The sequence below is a fragment of the Rhinopithecus roxellana genome, chromosome 16 (assembly GCF_007565055.1).
Source record: "Rhinopithecus roxellana isolate Shanxi Qingling chromosome 16, ASM756505v1, whole genome shotgun sequence".
Lineage (NCBI taxonomy): Eukaryota > Metazoa > Chordata > Mammalia > Primates > Cercopithecidae > Rhinopithecus > Rhinopithecus roxellana.
The window spans coordinates 89,438,326-89,459,796 of record NC_044564.1 but is presented as its reverse complement, the minus strand read 5'-3'; the positions used below and the strand labels follow the sequence as shown (position 1 = coordinate 89,459,796).

At 40.2% G+C, this 21,471-nt stretch overlaps 1 protein-coding gene across 7 annotated transcripts in view; it reads left to right on the top strand.

Annotated features, from left to right (window-relative positions):
• Nucleotides 1-21,471, top strand: part of ZNF484 (zinc finger protein 484) — a 128,377-nt gene that overhangs the window by 81,318 nt on the left and 25,588 nt on the right. For 2 of the 7 annotated variants that reach the window (XM_030919978.1, XM_030919971.1), the window contains exons 3-5: nt 15,004-15,130; nt 15,420-15,512; nt 17,964-18,008. In XM_030919978.1, the coding sequence (XP_030775838.1) occupies nt 15,004-15,130; nt 15,420-15,512; nt 17,964-18,008 (265 nt within the window). Of the gene's footprint in view, nt 1-3,314; nt 3,541-9,444; nt 9,471-15,003; nt 15,131-15,419; nt 15,513-17,963; nt 18,009-21,471 lie in introns of those variants that run through there. The other 5 variants (XM_030919977.1, XM_030919976.1, XM_030919974.1 and 2 more) reach the window with 4 other exon arrangements.

Here is a 21,471-nt window from a genome sequence, read left to right as displayed (position 1 = left end):
TCTCTGAGGTTCTGTTCATTTTTTTCTCAGTCTGTTTTCTCTCCATTCTTTAGATTAGATCATTTCTATTTTATTTTCAGGTACTCAGAATATTTATTCTGTTGTCTCCATTCTTTTGAGCCCATCTGTTGAGTTTTTAATATTGGTTATTTTTTAGTTTTAACATTTTCATTTGGTTTCTTCCTCTCTTCTCTATTTCTTTGTTGAAATTTTTTTATTGTTTCAAGTGTGTTCATATGCTTATTAAAACATTTTTATGAGGACTGCTTTAAAATCCTTATGAAATAATTCTGATACATGCATCACTTCAGTTTTAGTATCTGTTGATTGGTCGTTTCCTTTTTCAAGTTGAGGTTTCCTGGTTCTTGGTTATTCAAACGATTTTGTAACATATGGTGGAAACCTTAGACTCTAGATCTTATTTGAGTCCTCTTTTTTAGCAGGCGTCCTCTGGGCCAGTGTGGGAATTGGTAGGGCTTGCTGTACTACCGCCAGGTGGATGTGAATTTGCAGGTTCCCTACTTGAACTCTGCTGACAGTCTGTGGGGAGAGAGACACCTCCTTACTGCTAGGTGGGGTTGGCAGTTCAGGCTCCCCAGTAGACCTCTGGTGACATCACCTGTCTGACAGGAGAGGGTACCTTGTTTCTGCTCTTCATGCTGTCTTCTCTGATATTGTTAGGTTGGATGGGGCCTCATTACCTCTCCGAGGGATGAAGGTCTTGGATTTTCATTTGGCCTCCTCTCACACCATACCTGTGGTGATGGGAAGACTGTCGCATTACTGCTAGGTAGGAATGGAAGTCCAGCCCTGATGTGGCTCCCACTGGCATGGCAGGAAAGCTACCCATTACCACTGTGCAGAGATGAAAGTCCCAGCTCCCCAGTTGGCTTTTTCTCATACTACCCTATTGTAGTAGAGGGGCATCCCCAGACAGCCAGGCAAATACAGGAGCCTAAGCTAACCACTGAGTCTTCGCTGATGAGAGATGAATCAAGTCCACAGTTTTCTGTTGTTTTATTATCTGTGGTATTTGCTTGGAGTAGGTTTTGTCTAAAAGTTTGTTTTCTCTGTTGCCCCTTTCCTGGTCTTTTAGCGAGAGAGCACTTTTTTCCAGGCCTTTTTGTATGCACTTGTTGGTGTTTCTGGATTGCAGGTTTTTCGAACACCTGGTCAGTGCTATCTATGTGAGGCCGAAAGACACAGAGAGCTCATTCCTGTTTAGCTCCCTGGTTCCTGAGGCCCTTAGCCAGGGTGCCCGTTTTTCTTTACCTTTCAGAGTCTCTGTATGTTAGTTTGATGGATAATGTCTGTGGTTTGCAGATGAACTTAACAGGCTGAGTCGAGACAAGTGCATCTGCTGTATCTTTCCAGGGGTGGAATCCAGTTTATTGATTTTGAACAGAGGACTTCATATATTAAGCAGAGTCTTATACGTTTTGTTCAATTATAACTGCCTCTTTGTCCTTTGCATTTGAACTTTTAAAAATAAGTATTTCATTTTGAATGTCATGAACGTTTTACCTATATTTACTTAGTCAGATTGTTCTTTGTGGTTTCTTAGAATAAAACAGTTGTCATCTGCTCTCTTCACCCTCAAATTTCAGCTTCTCAAAGGTAATCACTTTGAACTCAGTTTACTGTCTTTTGCTGTTTACTTTCATATGTCTAAATAACATGTTTGTATTGGTATTTCTAGGCTTTCAGTTTTAAGCAGTTATCTACAGACAACACAATGGAAATAAGGAATTAGCTTTCTTTCAGACACTCAGGCCCTTGACACTCACGTACACATTTCTCATGTACCCTCCTTCTAATATGGGTATTTTATTTATTTATTTATTTATTTATTTCGTAGAGATGGGGTTTCACCATGTTGCCCAGGCTGGTCTTGAACTCCTGGGCTCAAGCGATCCGCCCACCTTAGCCTCCCAAAGTGCTGGAATTGTAGGTGTGAACCACCGCGCCTAGCCTAATATGGGTATATCATAATTTGGGGTAAATCAATAGGTTGCATTTTATTATGATGAGGATTTTAACAATATTCACAAGTGAGCCATTTACTTTTTATGCAGTGCTTTTTGTTTTACCTGAAATGATAAGTCTCTGGCTTAATTATTTGTTTTGTTTTCCATACATACATATACAATATATATTATACATATCACTAATTCATCTCTAGTCTTCCCATGTATATAAATACCTTCTCAATATATTACAATATGTTAAATAATAACAGTAATATAAACATTAATGCAGTGCTTACTATATGCTAGGCACTATAAGCATTCTCTATTAACCAATTCAGTCACAAACCCTATGAGTTATTACTGTGGTTTGGATATTTATCCTCTCCAAATCTCATGCTGAAATTTGATCCCTAGATGGTGGCTTGTGTGTAATCCCAGCTACTCAGGAAGCCAAGATAGGAGGATCACTTGAGGCCAAGAGTTTGAGATCAGCCTAGGTAATATGGCGAGACCCTGTCTCTTACAAAAATAAATAAATAAAAATAAATTTTAAAAATAAAAGAAGGCCGGGCACAGTGGCTCACGCCTGTAATCCCAGCACTTTGGGAGGCTGAGGTGGACAGATCACAAGGTCAGGAGATCGAGATCATTCTGGCTAACATGGTGAAACCTCGTCTCTACTAAAAATACAAAAAAAAAAAAATTAGCTGAGCGTGGTGGTGGATGCCTGTAGTCCCAGCTACTCAGGAGGCTGAGGCAGAAGAATGGCGTGAACCGGAGAGGCGGAGCTTGCAGTGAGCCAAGACTGGCCACTGCACTCCAGCTTAGGTGACAGAGCGAGACTCCGTCTCAAATAAATAAACAAATAAATAATAATAATAAAGAGAAATTTGAACCCAGTGTAGGAGGTAGAGCATAATGGGAAGTGTTTTAGTCATGGGGACATATACCTCATGAATAGATTAATGCTGTCTCTGGGGCGGTGGTGAGTTCTCAATCTTATGAGTTCCATGAGAGTTGGTTGTTGAGAAGAGCCTGCTACCTCCCATTCTCTCTCTCTCTTCCTCTCTTGCCATGTGATCTCTGCATACACCGGCTTCTCTTCCCCTTCTGCCATGAATGGAAGCAGCTTGAAGGTCCTCCCCAGATGCAGATGCTGATGCCATGCTTCTTGCACAGCCTGCAGAACCATGGGCCAAATAAACCTCTTTTCTTTATAAATTACCCAGGCTCAGGTATTCCTTTATAGCAATGGTAAACAAAGACAGCTGTCTATAATAATTATTCTCATTTTACAAAGGAGGAAAACTGTTACACACAGAAGTAATTTGCCCAAGATTACACAGCTCCTGAATGACGAAGCCAGGAAAATAAGACCCAGGCCGTTGGCTCCAGATTACACGCTATTCATTTCGGCTCTTTAAGGAAACTCCTCTTGGAGTTGTCGACCTGCTCATAGTTACTCTCTATCTGATACTCAGCTACTGGCATGGGCTGTCCCTTCCACACGATACTAGGAATTCTCCTTGTGTTTCTCAAATGTTAGATCTCTTGAGTCTCAAGAAGCTGGGTAAGACAGAAATGGATTGTCCTGTAGAGTCTCCAGAACGAATGCAGCCCAGCAGGACCTATTTTGGACATATGACCTCCAGAACAGTGACAAATTTGTGTTGTTTTAAGGCCAAAGAATACAGGTGACCTCTAGAAGCTAGAAAAATCAAGGAAATTGATATTCCCTTAGAACCTCCAGAAGGAATACAGCCCTATTGACACCCAGATGCAAGCCCAAGTACAATTATTTAGGGGTCTCTAAGACTACCCTCACTTATGACAGAAACTGCAAGCTCAGGAATCTCCAAGACCACCCTCAGTTTCAACAATTCACGAGAAGGACTTACACAACTCAGGAAAGCTGTTATACTCATGCTTATCGTTCATTGCAAAAAGAGGACATGGATTAAAATCAGCCCAAGAAGAAGTGCTCAGTGCAGTATCATGGAAAGTTTCAGGTTACTGAGTTTCTCATTGGTATTGTATTTTTAATTTCAAGGACTCTTTTCTTCAGTTCTGAATGATCTTTCTAATATTAATGGGTGCAATATTTTCTTTTTTTAAAATTTTACTTTAAGTTCCAGGATACATGTGCAGAGCTTGCAGGTTTGTTACATAGGTATACGCGTACCATGGTGGTTTGCTGCACTCATCAACCCATCATCTAGGCTTGTTTTTTTGTTATTGTTGTTTTGTTTTGTTTTGCTTTGTTTTTTGAGATGGAGTTTCGCTCTTGTTGCCCAGGCTGGAGTGCAATGGCGCGATCTCAGCTCACCATAACCTCCGCCTCCCAGGTTCAAGTGATTCTCCTGCTTCAGCCTCCCGAGTAGCTGGGACTACAGTCACCCGCCACCAGGCCTGGCTAATTTTTTGTGTTTTTTAGTGGAGACGGGGTTTCACTGTGTTAGCCAGGATGGTCTTTGACCTCGTGATCCACCCGCCTCAGCCTCCCAAAGTGATGGGATTACAGGTGTGAGCCACCGTGCCTGGCTAATTTTGTATTTTTAGCAGAGATGGGGTTTCTCCACGTTGGTCAGGCTGGTCTCAAACTCCCGACCTCAGGTGATCCACCCGTCTTGGCCTCCCAAAGTGCTGGGATTACAGGTGTGAGCCACCACACTCGGCCCCCATCATCTAGGTTTTAAGCCTGCTTGCATTAGCTATTTGTCCTAATGCTTTCTCTCCCATTACCCCCGACCTCTCGATAGGCCCTGGTGTGGCTTGTTCCCTGCCCTGTGTCTGTGTGTTCTCATTGTTCAACTCCTACTTATAAGAGAACATTCAGTGTTTGGATTTCTGTTCCTGTGTTAGTTTGCTGAGGATGATGGTTTCCAGCTTCATCCAGGTCCCTGCAAAGGATGTGATCTGATTCCTTTTTATGGCTGCATAGTATTCCATGTTGTATATGTACCACATTTTCTTTGTGGTCTATCATTGATGTCTATCATTGATGTCTATCATTGATGGGCATTTGGGTTGGTTCCATGTCTTTGCTATTGTAAATAGTGCTGCAATAAACATACATGTGCATTTGTCTTTTAGTAGAATGATTTATATTCCTTTGGGTATATACCCAGTAATGGGATTGCTGGGTCAACTGGTATTTCTGGTTCTAGATCCTTGAGGAATTACCACACTGTCTTCCACAATGGTTGAACTAATTTACATTCCCACCAACAGTGTAAAAGTGTTCCTATTTCTCCACAGCCTCGCCAGCATCTGTTGTTTCCTGACTTTTTAATAATTGCCATTCTGACTGGCATGAGGTGGTATCTCGTTGTGGTTTTGATTTGTATTTCTCTAATGATCAGTGATGTTGAGCTTTTTTTCATGTAATTGTTGGCCACATAAATGTCTTCTTTTGAGAAATGTCTGTTCATATCCTTCACCCACTTTTTGATGGGATTGTTTTTTTCTTGTAAATGTGTTTAAGTTCCCTGTAGAATCTGGATATTAGACCTTTGTCAGATGGGTATTTTGAATACGTAATACATGCATATGATTTAAAAGTAAGAAAATAAGTATATAGTGAAAAATCTCCCTCTTTCTTTTCCTATCAGCCCATGTCCTCAATCTGGATAACTAATTTTTTTAGTGTGTATTCAAAGTATCATTATATAGACAAAAACAAATAGGAAAAGTATTATGTTCTTTCCACAGAAGATGGTATACTGTATGCATTTCTGTACCATTATAATTTTATTTTCATTTATTTTTAAGCCTTTACTATTGAGAAATACAAAATGCATTATAAATATGCTCTTGTGAACATTTCTTTCAGAAGTTATTTCTATCCAAAGGCAAGGTCTTGCTCTGTCACCCAGGCTGAGTGGAGTGCAGTGGTGTGATCCCAGCTCACTACAGCCTCAACTTTCAGGGCTCAAGTGATCCTGCTACCCCTGCCTCCCAAGTAGCTGGGACTATAGATGTGTGCCACCATGCCTGGCTAATTTTTTTTTTTTCTTTTTGTAGAAATGGCATCTTGCTATGCTACCCAGGCTGGTCTTGAACTCCTGGTCTCAAGCAATCCTCCTGCCTCAGCCTCCTAAAGTGCTAGGATTACAGGACTGAGCCACTGCACTTGGCCCCTCTCCAACTTTAGTATATGATGTCATACAGCTTTGCAAAGTTGTTATGCCAGTTTGTATTCCTACTAGTAGTGTGCAGATATGTTTAATACTTTGTGTCTTTACGAATACTTGGTGTTTTCAATCTTTACAATTTTAGCCATCTTGGGGAGTTTGCAGACATGCCATTTTGGATTTAATTAGCATTTCCCTGGTTACTAATGTGATTGAACAGGTTTTCAGAATTTTATTGTCATGTATACTTCTTTTAAGAATTGCTTGATTCATTCCCCCCTGGCTTTTATTTAACTGAGTTGTCTGTAGTTGGTAATGCTTTTTGTTGTTGTTGTTGTTTTGATATTTTGTAGAGACAATGTCTCACTGTGTTGCTCAGTCTGGTCCCAAACTCGTGGACTCAAGCAATCCTCCTGCCTTGGCCTCCCAAAGTACTGGGATTACAGGCATGTGCCACCGCACCCAGCCTGTTTTTAAATTTATGTTCTTTATACATTTTGTGTACTATCACATTGTCATTCATGTATGGTCCCCTAATATAATGATGAATATACTCTTTCTCTCGCTCTCATTCTCTCTCTCTCTCTCTTTCTGTGTGTGCGTGTGTGTGTGTATGTGTGATTTCTATCTACATCACAAAAAGCTTATTTGTGTTGTTCAGATATTCTGTATAATCCTTATTTTTTGACTATTGCATATTTGTTTTATGTATGAGATCTCATCTCCTTTGTAACTGGCTTGTCAATTTTCTTGCAGAAATTTTCCTATACGTGCCAAAGTTTTGTTGCTATATCTAATGATTAATGAATGTAATCTGGTTAAAATCTCCCAGAGTAGGGAGGGGGAGTCGGGAAGTCTCCCACTGCGTGTGTAGATTTATCAATTTCTCCATGTAATTTTGTCAGCTTTTGTTTTATGTATTTTAGGTTGTTATTCAAAATATGAATTATATTTTCCTGGAGTACTGGTCTTTTTGCTATTATGTGGTACTGAAATTTTTGCTTAAAAGCTTAAGAGTCTGTAATTGCAACACAGTTTTTGTCTATTTTATTAGAATCATTTGGCAAAATGCATTTTAGTATAACTGAAATCTAAAAATTCTATCAAGCAAAAGAAGTCTGAAAGTATTCATTCATGGCCTAGTGTCTTCACAAACTCATACACCGTTTTTTTCTGTTCTGTATGTCATTCTCATTTTGTGATTTTCAACCTAACATTACTTGATGGTTCCCGAGATTGGCTGGGGTTGCATTAACTGAGTCAGCGTTCCAGGCCAGCAGCATGAGGAGGTTGGGGAGGAAAGGGGCACTCACACCTTCTCCTTTAAAAAATGCCTTCTCAGAAGTATCACCTGTATCTTTGTGGCCAAAGCATAGTTTCCTGGTTACATTTAAGGTAGGCTGGGAAAAGAGAGTCTTAGTGTATCCAGCTAAGAATTCATGTTCTGTTATTAGGGAAGAAAGGATGAGTGAATGTTGGAAGACAGCTAGCTATCACTGTCACATCTCCTAAATACAAAAGCCAAAATTTATTTGTCCTTTGCTTTTTTCATCCATCTTGGCATTCAACCCCATCAACTAATCCCCACATATATTCTAAGATGTTACTCTCTCCTGACTCTGTCTGATTTCTCAGTTTTTATTGCTGACACCTCTTCTTCAATACTGGTAATTTTTCAGATTCTTTTCTTTACATTCTCCTTTATCAGGTGTCCTCTCAAGCAGTCTTATTTACTCAGATGATTTTAGTTATTAATTATCTACTGGTGACTTCCAAATCTTTATCTTCACTCTAGGCCTCTGCCTAACTTCCTGTCCAACTTCCTTCCTGTTAATTACAGGGATTAAACATGCCTGCCTACATGTTTAATCCCTGTAATCTCAATATGTGCAAAACATAAGTGATTTTCTCTGGTTCCCTTTCTCCAACCTTTTCCCATTCATCAGTCTCTACTTCAGTATATGACACCATAATCTCAGAGTATACAAAACGAATAATTGAGAATTTCACTTTAGTCCCTCCTTTTTCTTACTGCATCTATCAATTGTAATTACTATCTACACCAATTTCTTTTTCTATATTCCTGTTAAATAATATTTTCCCCCCAACTTGGGTGTTTTATTCCTTCACATGAAATATTGCCTGGACTTCCACTCTTGCTCATTCAAATGTATTCTCCATGCCATTTCTTGATAGTCTTTTTTTTATTTTTTATTTTAAGCTCTAGGGTACATGTGCAGGTTTGTTGCACAGGTAAACGTGTGTCATGATGGTTTGCTGAACCTGTTAATCCATCACCTAGGTATTAAGCCCAGCGTGCATTAGCTCTTTTCCCTAATGCTCTCCCACCCCCCACCCTTCTCTGATAGGCCCCAGTGAGTGATGTTCCCCACCCTGTGTCCGTGTGTTCAGCTCTCACTTATAAGTGAGAACATCAAGTGTTTGGTTTTCTGTTCCTGCATTAGTTTGCTGAGGATAATGGCTTCCAGCTCCCTGCATATCCCTGCAAAGGACATGATCTCATTCCTTTTTACAGCTGCATAGTATCCCATGATGTATATATGCCACATTTTCTTTATCCAGTCTATCATTGATGGGCATTTGGGTTGATTCCATGTCTTTGCTATTGTGAACAGTGCCACAATGAACATATGCATGCATTTATCTTTATAATGGAATGATTTATATTTCTTTGGGTATATAACCAGTAATGGGATTGCTGGGTCAAATGGTATTTCCACTTCTAAATCTTTGAGGAATCACCACACTGTCTTACACAATGGTTGAACTAATTTACATTCCCACCAACAGTATAAAAGCGTTCCTATTTCTCCACAACCTCACCAGCATCTTCTTGGCAGTTTTAAACACAAATTTAATCATCTTTTCTCATAAACACCTTTCCTTCACTGCATACAGACCTCTCATTACGCAGACGAATTTGTAGTTCCCTGAATTTATCATGTATTTTCCTGTCTTTATGCCTTTGCTCAAAATCACTTTGCCCTACTCTGCTTGCATTAAACATGTCATCTCCCAAGACTAAGCTTAAGTTTCATCAACTCTACAGAACTTAGTCTTACACTCCATGTAGAATTTTCTTCTATTTGGGGTCATGCTATACTTTGCACATTTCTTATACCCTTTATAATCTCTGAGACAATTGTAAGTTCTTTGATGTCTTGAAGCATATTGTGTAAAGTTGTGAAGATGTTCACAACATAAAGTTCTGAACATCTTGCTTAGTAAATATATGGCAGGTAATTCCTAAGAATTACCTAAGTAATTATGCTTAATAAATGTATGGCAGTTAATTCCTTTTTTATTTTTATTTTTTTCAGATGTCTTTCTTAACTACTAATGGCAGGTAATTCCTCAGAATTAAGTTTAAGAGAATTTAAACAGCCCATTTTATTTTCACTGGATATTGAATTCAATTTTGACAGCTCTTTCCCTTCAGAACTTGAAAAATATGGTGCCGCCTCCTTTTGACATCTGTGGTTTTTAATGAGAAATTCACTCTTGTTCAAATTGCCCTTTCCCTACAGGTAATGTGTCATTTCTCTCTGACTGTTTTCAGGTTCTATTCCTGAATTTGGATTTTATAAATCTTACAATGTATCTAGACGGGGATTTATTTGAGGTTTTCCTTTTGGAGATTTGGTCAGCTACTTGAGTCTATACATTTATGCCTTTTACCAAATTTGGGAGGTTTTCAGCTATTATTTCTTCAAATCTTTTTCCGGTCCCCCGTCCTACTTTTTCATTCCTTCTAGGACTGATGAAATGATTGTTGGCTGTTCTGTTATTGTCCCACTGGGTCACTTAGGCTGAATACAGCCCAAGGGAATTGATGAAACAATCATTTCACCAATTATTTTTTCTATTGTTCAGATACGGATAATTTCTATTTATCTATCTTACAGGTAACTGAGGTAACTGATTCTTTTCTTTGAATCTCCATTCTGCTGTTGAGATCATCCAGTGAGGTTTTTAATTTCATTTATTGTATTTTTTGGTTCTAAAATTTTCATTTTGTTCTTCCTCATACCTTCTATTTCTTTGCTGAGAATTTGTATATTTCCACTTGATTCAAGACTATTTACAGCTGCTTGTTGCAACACTTTTAGTTAGCTACTTTAAATCCTTGTCAAATAATTCCAACATCTGATTCATCTGAGTGTTGCTATCTGTTGATGCTCTTTTCTCGTTTGATTTGAGATTTTCTTGGTTCTTAAGATGATGAATAATTTTGGCTTTATTCAGGACATTCTAAATATCATGTATGAGATTCTGTTTTCTCTTTAAATCCTCTATTTTAGCAGTTGTCAACACATTTAGGTTTAGAGTACGTGTCTTGGTCTATTTTTATGGGCTGTAGTTCAAATTCAACTTAAGTTTTGAAAGTCTTTGCATTTCTACTTTGGTCTCCCTCATTTTTGTGCAACCCAGAAGGCAATTTGAAACCTGGACAGTATCCCATACCCTAGTTCAGCCCTGAAAGCTTTTTTCTATGTTGATTCTGATTGATTTTATACATGGGCTGCTCATAGGTGTGCCCATGGCATCATACATATCTTTAAAGAACCCCTTTTTATAACTTTCTCCATAGTCCATCCTCCACTCTCTATTGGAAGGAGAAGGTAGCTACTTCTTTGCTGTCATTCACTTAATTTGGGGTAGGGTTAGCCAACACAGTCTATATAATGCCTGCTGGAGAGGCAAGAGGGGTGCTACCTCTCTTTCAGCTAATGCAGTTGGGATGGTTGAGAGAGCTCCACCCCACCATCTTGGAGTCACATTGTTTGGTGAAGAAGGCAAAGGATTCATCTTTTGTCGTTTTCACCTCAAGTATACTGTTGTGCAGTAAAAGATTAACTTTGCCTAAAGAGAGGTTTGGCTTTTGCACTCAGCTCCTGGGAGGTAACCTCTAAATCTTTGGAATGTCTTGCAGGTCTTGCTTGGGCCATGCAAGATGGTATATAATGACAATGTGATTACAGTGGGAGCTTTGGGCCACACTGAATATTCTATGCCAACATGTGGTTTATAGTGGGGTACCTTTGGCCAGTGCAATATCAGCTCTGGAGGGGCTGGAGACACAGCCACAATGGGAGTCATTCATGTCCACATGATCACGTCTCAGTAAAAACTCTGGACATCAAGACTCAAGTGAACTTCCCCAGTTGGCAATACTCCGTGCATATTATCATCATACCATCATTGCTGGGAGAAGTAAGTGCTGTCCATATGACTCCACTGGGAGAAAACCACTGGAAAGCTCACACCTGGAACTCTCCTTGACCCTGTGCTAAGCACATCTTCCCTTGGCTGATTTTGATCTGTATCCTTTCATTGTAAAGCCACTGTATAGCACCATAGCCATGAGTATAATGGCTTTTCTAATTTCTATGAGTTCTTCCAGTGAATTATGGAAACTGAGGGTGGTCTTGGGACCCCTGACTTGGAATTGGTGTCAGAAGTACGGGTGATCCTGGGAAATCCCCCTGCTTGCAGTAGGTGTCAGAAGTGAGGGTGTTCTTGGGTACTTCTGAACTTTGTAGGTATGTGCAGTCAAAAGGGCCCATCCTGTAGTGCTGCCCTATTTCCAATTATTTGACTGGAAAATGCATGCTTTGGGGAGGCCTTTTTTGTCTGTGCTCACTGGTTCTTCCAGGTTGCAAGCTCCTCTAGTGCTCATCTTGCAATATGTAGGAGCTCCCTCTCTCCCTCTAAGCAATCCTAGGGAACTCAATACTGTGTTGCTTTTTAAGTCCTTAGGTTCTACTCTCTTTTCTCCACCAGTTAGTCTTCTGATAGATGCTTTATGTATTTTTCTAGATTTTAGCAGGAGGAACGGGGTGGAATGCACTCTTTTTTTGTTTTGTTTTGTTTTTTAGAACCAAAAGTCTCAATCCTTGCTTTTAACTGGAATGTTTAAGGCATTTACACTTAATGTAATTACTAATATACTTGAATTTATATATACTACCTTACTATTAGTTTTTATTTTTCAGTTTTTATTTATTTATTTATTTATTATTTGAGATGGAGTCTCACTCTGTTGCCCAGGCTGGAGTGCAGTGGTGCAATCTTGGCTCACTGCAAGCTCCGCCTCCCAGGTTCACACCATTCTCCTGCCTCAGCCTCCCAAGCAGCTGGGACTACAGGCACCCACCACCACACCCGGCTAATTTTTTTGTATTTTTAGTAGATACGGGGTTTCACCGTGTTAGCCAGGATGGTCTCTATCTACTGACCTCGTGATCTGCCCACCTCAGCCTCCCAAAGTGCTGAGATTACAGGCTGTGAGCCACTGCAGCCCTGTCTTTTTTATTTGAACTACCTATTTTTTCATTGCTTTCTTGACTTTTTATACTACATAATTTTGTACTCTTTAATTTTTTCCTTTGTTTACTTGCTATAATTCTTTTACTATTTATTTGTTACCCTAGATATTAAAACATCCATCTTGAACTTACTATTTTATCTCCTTAATAATGCTAGGATACTAAAACATTTTAATTCTATTTGCTGCCTCCCACTTTTGCATTATTATTTCCATGAATTTAAATTCTGCATATATTTTAAACCTCCCAGAATAGTACTGTTATTGTTTTGCATAGTCAATATTTGCAGTTTTGTAAAGAGGTATTTGAAGAGCTTCTTGAATCCTAAGGGTTGATGTCATTCATAGCCATTACTTTCTTCAAATATTACTTCTTGCCTGCACTCTCCTCTTTAACTTCTCAGACTCTGATAGGTTATGCCTTTTTACTATGTCACAAATATTCCTAATGCTCCTGTGGATGTTTTCTTTAAAAGAAAATCTCTGCTTCAGTTTGGATATTTTCTATTTACTTCTCTTCCATTTCAGAAATTCTGTATTTTGCTGTTAAACCTGTATAAGAACTTCTTAATTTTAGATATTAGATTTTTCAATTTTTGAATTTCCATTTGATTCTTTATTATAACAACCAATTCTCTAAAGATAGTCATCTTTTCATCTAATTCCTGTTCTCTATATGACTATTTCTATTGAATTTTTTCCTTCTCTGATTTTGGATATGTGGTCCTATCTTTTTTTGTTTGTTTGTTTGTTTGTTTTAAACACCGTATATAAAAAATTGTAGGCAGGGCTCATACCTGGGAGACTGAAGCAGGCGGATCACTTGAGCTCAAGAGTTCCAGACCAGCCTGGGCAACATGGCAAAACCCATCTCTACAAAAGATGGAGAAATTAGCTGGGCCTGGTAGCATAAGCTTGTAGTCCCAGGTGCTTGCAGGGCTGAGACAGGAGGATTGCTTGAGCCCAGGTCGAGGCTGCAGCGAGCTGTGTTTGTGCCACTGCACTCCAGCCTGGATGACACAGCAAGACCCTGTCTAAGAAGAAAAAAAAAGAAGAAAAGTTGAACAGGATCTGGATGGTGTTATCTTTCTCCACAGAGGATTCGTCTTTCCTTATGTCAGCAAAAGGAGGGAAGGGAGAACACGTACATCCAGTCAGGCACAGTGTTGAATCGGAGCTACTGAGAATTTTCAGCTGAGAGTCCTTTTGTCCTCTAAAGACCCTCCTCCTAATAGATGCCCAACTACTTTCTTAACAGATACTAGACTTTTGCCTTGCTCTTCAAAGGCTGTTTGCTTACAGTTTTAGTCTTCTACCCTATATACCCTAGAATTCAGTAAATATCCTGAGGGGAAAATGGCCATGTGTTTGAGTTATGTTGGCTTCTCTGTCAACCAGCTGCAGCCTTCTACTGCATTCTCCAGTAGACAGGACAAAACGAGAATCCAGCTTTTGTCCACACCCAGAATTGGTAAATGCTCCCAATGTCCAAGTGACTGAATAAGTCAGCTTCAAGCTTCAGTGTTCTCTCCTCTCCAGTCTTAGCCCCTATATTTCTTGTTACCTCAGCAGCTTTCCAGTGCTTTGAAACAGATGATTTCAAGTATTGCATCTGGCATTTACAGTTCATTCTTGAAAGAAGCACTGGACTGCTGAACTACTGCATCCCATCTGGAAATGGCAGTGCCAAAAAAGAGCCCTCCCCTTCATACACCACACAGTTTACCATTTAAAGTGTACCATGTATTGATTTTTAGTATATTCACTCAGTTGTACAACCATCATTATAATCAATTTTAGACATTTTCTTTATCATCCTGATGGGTGTCAGGTAATATTTGTAGTTTTAATTTGCATTTCCCTACTGATTAATGATGTTGAGCATCTTTTCATATGCTTGTTGACTATTTGTATATCTTCCTTGTAGAAATGTCTATTTAAGCATTTTACCCATTTTTAAAATTATGTTGTTCATTGTCGTTGAGTTGTAGAAGTTCTTTATAGTATATTGTATCACATACACTATGGAATACTTTGCAGCCATAAAAAAGGATGAGTTCATGTCCTTTGTAGGGACATAGATGAAGCTCGAAACCATCATTTTCAGCAAACTGTTGCAGGGACAAAAAAACCAAACACCTGCATGTTCTCACTCACAGGTGGGAATTGAACAATGAGAATCACTTGGACATAGGAAGGGGAACATCATAGACCGGGGCCTGTGTGGGGTGGGGGGAGTGGGGAGGGATAGCATTAGGAGATACACCTAATGTAAATGACGAGTTAATGGGTGCAAAACACCAACATGGCACATGTATACATGTGTAACAAACCTGCATGTGGTGCACATGTACCCTAGAACTTAAAGTATAATTTTAAAAAAAAAAAATAGTAAAACTAAGCTAAATGTAGAATAAAGGATACTCTAGACCTGCTCTAAAAAGAAAAAAATAAAAAATAAGGTCCTATCTTGTTTCCATTCTGTAATCTTGATCCTTCACATTGAAAGGGTTTTTTTTTTTTTTTTTTTTTTTTTTTTTTTTTTTTACAGGAATCAGTGTCATTCAAGGACGTAACTGTAGACTTCAGTAGGGATGAGTGGCAACAATTAGACCTTGCTCAGAAAAGCCTGTACAGAGAAGTGATGCTGGAAAACTATTTCAACTTGATCTCAGTGGGTAAGCACAACTCTGCTGGGTACATAGTAGGCAGCACCTAATTGAGTATATATTTTTTTCTCAGTAGAATTGCTGAAGTCTGTGTTTTCTGAGGTATGTGGGACTTCTAAAGACTGCAGGACATCTAAAGTGTGTAATGGTTTTGTCCTTATTTTGTCCCATGTTCTTAATAATCTCTTTTGGGTCGTGTGAATATTCCTCTGTTCCCAGTGAACTTTTTTGGAAAACAAATGGAATGCTTCATTGTATGGCCTCTGAAACCAAGTCCTCTGTCATCTCCTGTTAACAGGATGTCAAGTTCCCAAACCAGAAGTCATCTTCAGCTTGGAACAAGAAGAGCCATGTATGCTGGATGGTGAGATCTCCGGACAGAGCCGTCCAGGTGAGAACGGAACCAAGAGCATGGCAGACAGTATGACTCAGCTGTATTTGCACTGGGAGAGGCTGTGCACAACTTTGCTGTGTCATTAATATGACTTTTAGAACTGCTTGGATAGAGCAGTTATTAGACAAGGACCCTTGGATATCTAAATGCTAACCCCACTTAAGATCCCTTCTCATATCAATGCCTTCTTCTTTGCTTGGCTTTTTAGGAGGGAATGTGCTACAGTTGCTGGTTCTTTGGATCATGTCACACCCTACTTTCTAAGGTCCTGCTTTCTTGCTTTTTTCTGTCTTTCCCTAGAAAAGTTTTATTCTTTCTACCTCCATCAGGGTCTTAGATCATTTCCTTATGCATTCAAATACTCAACAGATCTACCTTCTTAAAAAATTACTGTGCATTACAGCTTCAGTTCCTGCTGTTTCTTCTCCTTTTGTCTCTTTCCCCTAAGTGCCTCAGAACTGTCATCTAGGGATGGGCTTATCTGAAGTCTCCCCCATGCCTCTTCTCTGACTGTTGATTTTGAGGGTACCACTGACATTTTATTCCTACTTGGCTAGTGCAACACAACACTGACTTGATCTTTCTAATTTATTTATTTTCATATCTTACAAAAAGTTTTTTTAATCTCATGTACAGGTATATCCTGTACAGATTAAGTTAATAATTATAGCCTTAGTTTTTAGTCAATATCATCATCAGTGTGTTTAAGGCTCTCCTCTTATTTTATTTATTCTTTTTAATCATCAGTCTCCATACTCATTTTTATCCTTCCAAGAGGGAACTGTTCTAATATATTTGACATGTTTTGCCATTTATCCTTGAATTTGTGGGATATTTGTAAAATCTGAGTTGTTGGCATTGTTAATTTGTAGAAATGGTACTGTATTATATATCATACTCAGTTTTTTTTTCTCAAATTGGTCCATGTTGCAATGCATTTTTCTAATTTCTACATATCACTCTGTAGTGCACATACATGCCACATTTTACTTGTCCAGTTTTTCAGCTACTACAAACAGTACCGCAATACGTTTCTTCATGAATTATTCTTATTGGAAATGAGAATTTCTTTTTTTTTCCTCTTTTTTTTTTTTTCTGAGATGGAGTCTTACTGTGACCCCTAGGCTGGAGTGCAGTGGTGCAATCTCGGCTCACTGCAAGCTCCGCCTCCTGGGACTACAGGTGCCCACCACCGCACCCAGCTAATTTTTTGTATTTTTAGTGGAGATGAGGTTTCACCATGTTAGCCAGGATGGTCTCGATCTACTGACCTCGTGATCCGCCCACCTTGGCCTCCCAAAGTGCTGGGATTACAGGCGTGAGCCACTGCACCCAGCCAGAAATGAGACTTTCTTAAGGAAGAGGAGTGGGTTTGCTTATATGATGAGGTATAAGCACATTATTTTCCAGATTGGCTGTGTCACTCTGTAGTCCCTGGAATTTTGTACAAGGGTATTAGATTTCCCACATCCCTATCCATACCTAGTGTTATCCAAATTTTTAATAATTTGGCTAATCTGATGGGTTTTAATTTCTAATTATTATTTAATTTGTATTTCCTAATAAAATACTTTGAACATCTCATTCTGTGTCCTTCATTTTTGATGTTCAATTGCTGACATTTTTCCTTTTTTTTTTTTTTTTCTTTTTTTTTTTTTTTGAGACGGGAGTCTCACTCTGTCGCCCAGGCTGGAGTGCAGTGGCCGGATTTCGGCTCACTGCAAGCTCCGCCTCCCGGGTTTACGCCAATTCTCCCAGCCTCAGCCTCCCGATTAGCTGGGACTACAGGCGCCCGCCCACCATCGCCCGGCTAGTTTTTTTTGTATTATTTTAGTAGAGACGAGGTTTCATCAACCGTGTTAGCCAGGATGGTCTCGATCTCCTGACCTCGTGATCCGCCCATCTCGGCCTCCCAAAGTGCTGGGATTACAGGCTTGAGCCACCGCGCCCGGCCCTCTTTTTTTTTTTTTTTTAGACGGAGTCTCGCTCTGTCACCCAGCCTGGAGTGCAGTGGTGCGATCTGGGCTCACTGCAAGCTCCGCCTCCTGAGTTCACGCCATTCTCCTGCCTCAGCCTTAGGAGTAGCTGGGACTACAGGTAGCGCCCGCCACCACGCCCGGCTAATTTTTTTGTATTTTTAGTAGAGACGGGGTTTCACCGTGTTAGCCAGAATGGTCTCGATCTCCTGACCTCGTGATCTGCCCACCTCGGCCGCCCAAAGTGCTGGGATTACAGGCGTGAGCCACCGTGCCCGGGCCTCAACTGCTGACATTTTCTAAGCCTCACCCCTCTCTCTTTTTTTCTCCCCACACCTGGACAAACTGAGAAAAAAGCCCATGTATTCCCTCCATTGGTGCTGGGAAATTCCAACTACATAAGGGAATAGTTAGCGTAGCCCCACCACCCCCGCTATAAACCCAAAGACAGTCCTTTCCTTGCTCACTCTAGCCCCATCTGGACCTGCTTGGAGCTGTCCCCAGAAAGCCTCATTATGTGAGTAATGAGTCTTTTTATACCCTCTTACTGTGTGTGTCTCCTAATCACTCTTGGCATCTGAACCAAGTTTGGGGTGGGGTCCATTTCTCCTTGCAGGTCATTTAAAGCTGGGGCAGTGAGCAGGATGTCAAGGTAATGATCACCCCCACAGGGGTCTTTCTTCTCTTCCCAACTGGTTATACTACCTGCTGGCAAGTATGCACTTTGCCTCTGTCCTATACATAACTAGCCTACATTAGGAGTTATCATGGACATTTAAGGGCAGGTGTAAGGGCTTTGGGTCCTCCTTAAAGTTGCCCAGGGCCATGTGTCTCAGCCCAGATCTATCTGTGTCTCAGATTATGTGTCTCTGCTGCAGCAGAAGCTCTGAGTGATAAGTGGTTCATGGGAACAACTTTTACTCTAAAACTGTTATTTGTGTGTCTCAGTCAGGCGTTGGCCCTGTTGTATACAGCACTCGGGAAAGACCAATACTGTCTGCATATAAGGGTCTGGCTGTTTGTGTGAAGGAAGACAAGATACAATGTAGCATGCCAAAAGCAGGGGGCTTGCCTTTCAAAATGTTGGCATCTTCTCTCGGGTTTTTTACTTTTCCCTCTAATCTATCTTCTCAGATAATTCAAAATGTTATCTTGGAGTTTTTACTTTTCCCTCTAATCCATCTCTCAGATAATTGATTCTGCTTTTCTAGCTATTTTTCTCATTTAGAAAAGCCTCTTTCTTACCTCCCAGTCATATCACCTACAACCATGTCTATATTTTCTCATGTCTCAATTATTCTAATCCTATTTGTGATAATCCCATTTTTTCTTTTCCACTATTTCATCTCAGATGCTGCTGATAGATTTCACTACTTAAAACATTGTGTGCTGTGTTTATCCTGTCATAGCTACATGGAACAAAACTAAAGTTACTACTTAATATCTAACATGTGACAGATTCTCCTCTCAGTAGGTTTGTAAGCTAGAGAAAGAATATGGCCTCCTATCTGCAATTCACATTTGTGCCTGTTTTCCATAACCATTTCCACCTCATGTTATTCTTTCATTCTCCCTCTTCATTGAGCCCTTTGATTATTATGTTATCTATCTGTGTATTCAAATAATACACGTATTTTGGCTGGGCACAGTGGTTCATGCCTGTAATCCCAGCACTTTGGGAGGCCGAGGTGGGTGGACCACCTGAGGTCAGGAGTTTGAGACCAATATGGCCAACATGACGAAACCCCATCTCTACTAAAAGTGCGAAAATTAGCCAGGTGAGGTGGCAGGCGCCTGTAATACCAGCTACTCAGGAGGCTGAGGCAGGAGAATCACTTGAACCCAGGGGGTGGATGTTGCAGTGAGCCGAGATGACGCCACTGCACTCCAGCCTGGGTGACAAGAACGACACTCCGTCTCAAAAAACAAAACAAAAAAAGGCTTGGTGTGGGGGCTCATGCCTGTAATCCCAGCACTTTGGGAGGCCCAGGCAGGCGGATCACAAGGTCAGGAGATCGAGACCATCCTGGCTAACATGGTGAAATCCCGTCTCTACTAAAAATACAAAAAAAGAAGAAAAAATTAGCCGGACATAGTGGCAGGCGCCTGAAGTCCCAGCTACTCAGGAGGCTGAGGCAGGAGAATGGCGTGAACCCAGAAGGCGGAGCTTGCAGTGAGCTGAGATCGCACCACTGCACTCCAGCCTGGGTGACAGAGTGAGACTCCATCTCAATGATAATAATAATAATAATAATAATAATACACATATTTTGTGCTCAGCTTTCACTTACTCCTTGAATTGGACCTATTCAGAGAAACCTACATTAAATTATGTGATAACTGAGTATTTTACCCTTGTACATTAAAAAGCGAAGTTTCTGTAGAAAATAGTGAAATTAAACTCCTGAATTTGTGTTATAAGAAGAGGAGGTCGTTTTGCTCTATTTCAGAAAGACTTCAAAATTTTTCTTCTAGGAGCAATTCAAAGGGCTAGAAAAACTAATTCGAAAGAGAGGGTAACTGCATGAAGTCTTGAAAATTTCAATCTTTGTGCATTACACATTTGTTAACATGCACATCTATGCCAATTCAAATATAAATATGAGTGGTTCAAAGTATCTTTTTGTTGTTTGTTTTTAAGTTAAAAGAGAGCCTCTCGGGAGTTGTGGTGAAATTTGAAATTAGCGTTTAAAGCAGAGAACCCCAAATGGTTAATGAAGAACAATGAATTTTGAATAGAAACAAAAGATCAGAAAAAGGAAGCTTAAATGGAGAAAATGAAAAGACTGTATGTTTGGGTTCATTGATAAAATAGACTGCAGTGACTAATGGAAAGATGTGTGTTAGTCCCTTTTCTGTGGCCATAACACTGGGCAACTCTGTTTCCATGGCCGTTCAGGAAGAAAGTTTCTAGAAAGTCATTGTACCACCATCCCCTAGGGCAAGGGCTGACAAATTTTTTGTAAAGGCACAAAAGTGAATAGGCTCTGTGGACCATATGGCTGCTGTCACAACGACTCATTTCTGCAGTTGTAGCCCCAAAGCAGCCATAGACAATGCATCAATGAATGGGTGTGGCTGTGTTCCAATAAAAACTTTATGGATACTGAAATTTGAGTTTCATATAATTTTCACATATTGTGAAGTGGTATTCTTCTTTTGATTAATTTTTTGACCATTTAAAAATGTAAAAGCCATTGTTAGCTTTCGGGTAGAAGCCTGGATTTGGCCCAAGGGCTTCAGTGTTCTGACCCCTGCCCTAGGGCTCTGCCAGCATCGTAGAACTGGGTGCTGCCAAGTTAGAATATACTGGTGGGAAAAGAAGAGGTTTGTGGGAGACAAACCCACTTTCTTAAGACGTTGGCCTTATCACTCCCACTGATTAGTGAAAAAGAGTTACTCAGTCCCACCTAGTGACAAATGAAGCTGGACAAACCTAGTATTGCGAGGCAGCCATGTGCTTGGCTACAAGCTTACTATTGTGAAGGAAAGGTACAGGTTTGATGAACAGCTTTCAGTCTCCTCCTCTGATGTCTGGTTCTTTCCTGTTATGTCTTCTACCAGATGCATTTATCACATCAGTACCCCAAACCAGGGATGAAGAATTCAACCATAGGCCAGACACGGTGGCTCACACCTGTAATCCCAGCACTTTGGGAGGCTGAGGCGGGCAGATCACTTGAGGTCAGGAGTTTGAGACCACCCTGGCCAATATGGTGAAACCCCATCTCTACCAAAAATACAAAAATTTGTATTTTTACAAATACATGTACGGTGGCACATGCCTGTAGTCCCAGCTACTCATGTGGCTAAGGCAGGAGAATTGCTTGAACCTGGGAGGTGGAGGTTGCAGTGAGCCGGGATCATGCCACTGCACTCCAGCCACTCCAGCCTGCGTGATAGAGTGAGGCCCCATCTCAAAAGAAAATAGACCAATTGTTACATAGAGTTGATTCAAGGCAAACACAGAGAAATGAGAG